Source organism: Lactuca sativa, chromosome 3 (genome assembly GCF_002870075.4).
Source record: "Lactuca sativa cultivar Salinas chromosome 3, Lsat_Salinas_v11, whole genome shotgun sequence".
Lineage (NCBI taxonomy): Eukaryota > Viridiplantae > Streptophyta > Magnoliopsida > Asterales > Asteraceae > Lactuca > Lactuca sativa.
The window spans coordinates 22,454,630-22,461,315 of record NC_056625.2 but is presented as its reverse complement, the minus strand read 5'-3'; the positions used below and the strand labels follow the sequence as shown (position 1 = coordinate 22,461,315).

At 31.5% G+C, this 6,686-nt stretch overlaps 1 protein-coding gene across 1 annotated transcript; it reads left to right on the top strand.

Moving 5' to 3' along the window:
- Positions 1-5,128: 5,128 nt before the first annotated feature.
- Positions 5,129-6,440, top strand: LOC111907367 (FCS-Like Zinc finger 2). Its single transcript, XM_023903140.3, has 2 exons — positions 5,129-5,600; positions 5,922-6,440. Exons 1-2 carry the CDS (start codon positions 5,308-5,310, stop codon positions 6,103-6,105), a joined length of 477 nt encoding a protein of 158 aa, XP_023758908.1. The 5' UTR covers positions 5,129-5,307; the 3' UTR covers positions 6,106-6,440.
- Positions 6,441-6,686: the final 246 nt, after the last annotated feature.

The window sequence follows — 6,686 nt, the reverse complement described above, 5'->3', positions numbered from 1 at the left end:
AGCAGATAGATGGTGGTGATGACAACCTACAGAGAGATTGTAGTGGTGACGACCAACGGATAGGTGGTTGCGATAACTTTGTGGTTGTTATTTATAGAGATACCAATGATGGAGTATTAGTCTACATGAAGTCGTCTCGGTAGCACCTCAGCAGGAGTGAGGTGGACTCGGCAAACACTAAGCCTTTAACTCGGCAAGCTCAGAGCCTAAACTCGACAATGGCAAGCCGAGTCTTTTTCTTCTTCCCCCTTCCTTCTCCCCCACATGACAACCCATACCATCTCTTCATCTTCCTTCATTTTTCCCCACATTTCTTCGTTGCTGGAGCTAAGGTGGATGAGATGTTCCTTAGGGCTTAACGTAACTACGACTACTTTCTGGTGTAGAGTCATTGAAAGATTCAACAGCGAAGCCACTCTACCTCGAAGTAAAGATCAATTCTTTTCCAAATGGAGACATACAAGCGCACTTTCAATTCAGTTTAACAATGTGTTTCATAGGGTGATGAGGGAAACCGAGCAAGGTGAAAATGAGAATATTTTATTTTTGAATGCTCTTGAGGATTTCCATAAAGAAACCAACAAACCTTTCCGGCATGTTGAGTTTTGGAATATTGTGAGGAAGTACCCCAAATGTCATCCACGTTAAGCTAGTTGTCTTTCTAATTTCTAGTTGGTTTTGTGTTTTAATTCTAGTGGTGTTGTGTGTTAGTTTAATTTCAAGTGTGCTATGTTTTTTAATTTCAAGTTAATGAAATTTAAGTTTTAATTAAAATTTATACTGATTTCTTTATATAAATTAAATATTAAAACGATTAACATGACAAGTGTGACAACTCACGTTTTGTAAGGATAGAGAAGATGGAGCACGAAAGGAGTAATGAAAGCTTTCCCTCACCTCAGAACACCATATCGAAGGTGAGGGAAGACAGGTGCGAGAAAAGAGTAAGGGGAGTATACTCATCACTCTTTCTCTCCTCGTGTGATCGGTCACTCTTTTTTTTATTTTGTTTTTTTCAGTTTTTTTTAGTAATTATTAAATTATATACCTACTAAAAAATTATACAAAATATATCAAAATTTATGGTTTTTAATTCCCTACAAAAAGAGTATAATATTTGTATAAAATTTCTTTTTTTTTAAAATAAAATGAAAGGTAGTGAAAGGCAGTGAAATGTGGCAATTTCCTGTCTTTTGGTGAGGGAAATGAGAGTAAGGGAAAGCTAACGTGACACTCAAAAAGTGAAAAATCTTTCTCATACATACCATATGGTCTAAACGAGAAAATTATGAAACAGTGTGGCCAATGTTTTAATAAACCGGTTTTTTAGTTAAACCGGTATGATGACCAGTTCGCGGTACAACCAGTTTAACCAGTTCGACCGTCGTTATATAATTTTCATCTTTTTTCCTATTTTCCTGCACACACATAGACATCAACATGTTTGAACATTAAAAATACACATAAATACAAGTTGAAGATTAATCCAAATTCGTTAAAAATATATAACCGTAAGTTTAACATCACTCCCCATACATCAAAAATAAAATAAAGTTTAATATTGAAACAAAATACACTTTTAGATGAATATAAAAACGCATTAAAAAAACTCTATAATATTTAGCATGTGTTTTTTCAAAGAAATCAAAATAGATTTGAAAAAAAAAAAGAAAGTTTGTTATTAAATTTTTTTGTTCCATGTGTTTTTATTTAATTTAACCGTTTCAATAGGTTTAATTTAACCGATTAAACCGTATTTTTGTAAAAACTAGTTCGTTCTTTCCGATTCAGAAATATGCATAAAACCAATGCTAGTTAAATTGCTACATTCTTCGGTTCGCGGTCCAACCGGTTTGACCAGCCGATTTAAACCATTTTTTAAAGCATTGAATGTGGCAAATCCTAGATAGACGTCTATATGGACTTGACAAGTTTGACACCACTATCACCAAACTTATTCTTTTTACCTATCCTAAACGGTGAAAAGACATGAATGGTATTTAGGGATAAAAAATGTGTAATATGGAAACCATGTGAGATTGTGAGTTATTCATATCAATTTTTCAAAATTTAGACTATATTTTCGTGCTAAAGTATACAAGTTTCATCATTTTTTAATGGGTCCTATTTTATGTACCCATCTTTTAATTTTTTTTCTCTCATGTACCCTCTTTTTTGTCATCTGGTTGTTTTACGTTTTTGTTTTTTTTGTGTATTTTTAATTTTTTTTTTGATTTTTTTGTATTTTTTTTGTATTTTTTGATTTTTGTATTTAATAATTAAAAAAATTCATCATGAGTAATGCAAATATATAAATACAATTACACCTCAATAGCTTCTTTTATGACTTTACCGTAAATACAAAATTGATTGTTCTATCCATAGTTTTTCTAATATTTAGAAAAAAACATGAAATGAAGACATCACTTATAGATTTATTATTTATATTTATATTTATCTAAACTAAATAATTATAAATAATTAATACAGTACAAAACTCTAACAATTCGTAGATTTTTCTTTTTTATCTTTTTTGCTTCTTTGTATTTATTTATTTTGGTTTTTTTTTTTGTCTTTTTTGATTTTTTGTATTTAATAAATAAATAAATAAATTTATTCCCTAGATATATGTTTTAGTCTATCATGGAGCAGCTAATGGCTTAATCTTTTTCCTATTCACTCTAATATGAATGACAAGGTATTGATTCGACGCTACTATATTGAATAGATATCCTTTTTAGTTTATCATGGAGTTGCTAGTGTTGCATTTAGTCTATCAATATCTTTTTAGTCTATAAAAGGATCATTGTTACCAATACATAAATAAACTATTCTTCTTTTTTCTTCCCCGTCCGAATAAATTAATGACAATCATATTGAAACATTTCGTAGGTGTGGTTTATATAACGTACTAATCAATATATCTACAATGGCGAATTTTACACTTCGGCAACCACACGAATAACAGAGACGAGAGTCAACATGCTAGATTTAAAAACTACTTGGATTCAAATCACTCCAAGTTGCACAGATTTTTTGAGTATATTGACAAGACAGTTGAATCACAATACACAGTCATAAAAGAAAACCTTGAAAAAAGCAAAATCCAAGTAAAGCATTTACACACCATAGACATTTTCAAAAGCTTATTATGTAAAGTTTCACAACATGCTTTACAAAAATGTTCCAAGAATTAGATCGACCAAAATTTCAAAATATAATTGAGGCCAACTGTGGGTGTAAACTACACCATACTTGTGGATTGGCTTGTGCCCACGAAATTTTGGTTTATTACAATACAAGCCGACAAATACCCTTGGATTCAATTGATATTTTTTGGAGGAGACTTGAAGTAGAGAATGTGGTGTCGGTCACCCGAAATGATGAATCGACTTTTGATGATGAAGCGGACCCTTTAAAGAAAAGCTACAATAAACAGTCAAGCGATGTGAAGGCTAATTATCTTCAAAAAATGATGAATATATGGAAGTCATCACCTACTATAGCTTCTCAGCCTGTTGTTCATACAAATACACGTGGACGTTCATAAGCACGTACAAAATCATCACAAGAAAAACCTCCGGTTCCGCCAAGTCAAGATCCTCGTCGACATAGTTATTCTACGTGTGCACCATATTATTTGGGGTCTAATATGTTTGATTTAAACCAACAACCGGAACCGGAGAGGCACAATACGTATTCGTTTGGAGAATCTTTAATGTTCAACCAGGAACCAACGTATCAAAGATCATACTTCGACCATGCACTTATGGATGATATTACAAGTGAATTTCAACCATATGTGACAAACAAACAAAATGTGGAATGAGATGGACATTGTGGATTTCAGACAGTAGTAAGTAGTTGTTGCTCTTGGTTATAGTGAAGACTATTGGCATCAAATTCGGACGGACTTATACTGAGAGTTATCAATGCACATTAATGATTACAAAGTGGCTTTTGCAAATGACATAAATATCATTAGTGAAGCGTTGAATTTTTAAGGAACACCTGCGATTGCAAAATATTGGATGATTATTCCTGACAATGGTATTCTAATTGCTAATAAGTATGGTGTTATTGCTCATTTCTTAAGCAGGCTCGAATCTTCAACGTCTTTCCCACTTTGGAGTGGTCCACAAGATTTCTCAAATCATCCAATTATAAATATCGTCCTCCTTAACAGTGTTCATTATGTTAAGGTTGATTTACAAGAGGGTCATCCAATGGCTAATGTTTCTTGGATATGGAATATGCACAAAATGTTTCTTGGATATTGAATATGAACAAATCAACACGCTCTACTGGATGACAAACATTGTATCACGCTCGATTGAATGCTTACGTTGGACCATATAGACCATGCAATAATCATCGTCCTGAAAGAGTTAACATATAAGATAACGAGTAAACTATAAAATTTTAATTTGTTTAATAATAACATTGTATGATTATGTTTATTTGTTTAATTTGCTTAATCGAATGTAAAATCTTAATTTTTTTAATCGAATGTAAAAGTTAAATTTTTTTAATGTTTAATTTCAATTTGTTTAATAATAACATTGTATGTTTAATAATAAAGTGACAATCTTTAGAAATTGTTCATTTTTTTAAGGGTAAAATTTTAAATTCATAATTTTGTTTTGATGTTTGTAACTTTTTTAAGTGTCAAATTTTAAATTCACAAAAAATTAATATTTTTATTTGTTTAAATTCACAAAAAAAAAATCAATATTTTTACTTTCGATTTGTTTCAGTCATTTAGTTTAGATTTGCAATCAGTCTAAACGGAAAAATAACATGAAGATAGTCAGAACGAAAAAATAATATAGAGATAGTTTTAATAAAAATAGTTAAAAAAATATGTATTTAAAAAAAAACAAAAATATGTATTTATTATAAAAATAGTTCAAAAAAAAGAACAAAAGCAAAGAAAAACATAAAATAATAATAATAATACGACGACGAAAAAGGAAGTACATGGGGAATCACAGGGGTCCATAGAAAAATCCTCTTTTTAATTTACTCTTCTTTTTATTTGAATTTAGATATTTTGCTTATTGTATGAAAAAAACGTTAACGGTATTTAGAAGATACTAATAAAATAGTACCCAAAAGCATCAAATGCAATCTTTGAAGTGGTGATCACTTTTTAACTAATCATTCAACTTCCCTTCACTTTATCGTAGTTTACACACCACAGTCTCACCAACTCCTCTTTATAACCCCCACCATTTCCTTTCCTTTACCCTTTCCCTCCGCCCACCGCCACCTCCACCTCCACCTCCACCTCCACCGCATAATAATATGGACTCTACAACCATAACGAAACAATGTCTTCTACAACAGAACGAAGGTCTTGCCTCGATTACTGCCGCAGAACGTGGATTCTCATCGTCGCCGTCGGAAAACCACCGTCATGACCGCGGACCTCTCTATTCCCCGGCAACAACAAGCTTTAGAAGCCTCTATTCATTTTCTTTTTCAAGATCTGGAACGTTTCTTAATAGAAGATTTCAGGAGCAACAACCTCATTTCTTGGATGCTTGTTTTCTCTGTAAAAAACAACTTGGTTGTAACAGAGATATCTTCATGTACAGGTGATTTCCCCTTCTTTTGTAATCGTAGTATTTGATCTTCAGCCAATAAACATACTTCTTCTCATAACAACCCAAAAAAAATCCACAATTTTAAAACGATCATCTAGATATATTTCGAATCTTTTCATATAGTTGTGTTGATACAAAACTTTTATGTCTTCGTTTTTTTTTCTTTTTGTTTATTGTTCAGTAAGTTATAATTCTGGTGAAATAGTTTTGGGGTTTCTTCATATAATTTTTTATATCCTTGGAACTTGGTGTATTGTTAAGTAAATCATGGGAATTCTTAAGTTTGATAGGGTTATGTTGGTAATTTGGCAGGGGTGACACACCGTTTTGTAGTGAAGAGTGTAGAGCAGAACAGATCGAGATTGATGAAGCGAAAGAGAAGAAAATGAGTCTTTATTCATCTATCAAAGCAATGAGGAAGAAAGAAGAAATAGGGGAATCTTCTAATTCTTCCCCAAAATACCATTTCCATTCTGGTACCGTTGCTGCAGCCTAACTAATTAAAAGAACAAGGAAAATAAATCAAATTTCCTTCTAGAAATTAAAAATATATTAAAATTTTAGAAAGTAAGTTTGTGGAAAAATTGTAAAATAGAAAAAGAGTCTATAACTTTTGTTTATTTTGTGTGAATTGTTTTCCACGTCAAGAAGACAAGGGTAATTGGGGAATTATAATTACTAACCAAGAGGACGCTACTATATGGTGTATGGTACAAATACGTGATGCGTATGCTATTGTACATTGTTATATTGTACTTGTACTTGTGAGATTATTTGTTGCACATGGTACAAGATATAAATACAGGCAATTTTTCCATTTCTTTTGGACTTTGTGCTATACGTTAAAGAGTTTAGACAATAGTTTTGTTTTATAATTCGAAACACATTAATTAATTTCATTGATTCAACGAGTCTAATCAAATTGCATAAAATACTATATTCCCATTAAATACACCAAATTCAGTAATTTGTTTTTTTGTTGTATGGCACGTTCCTTTGCAACTATTTTTGGATAAAAAGTACATAACAAAGATGTGTTGTTGCAGGTATTTGTCATATCAAAATGAGATGTGTTGA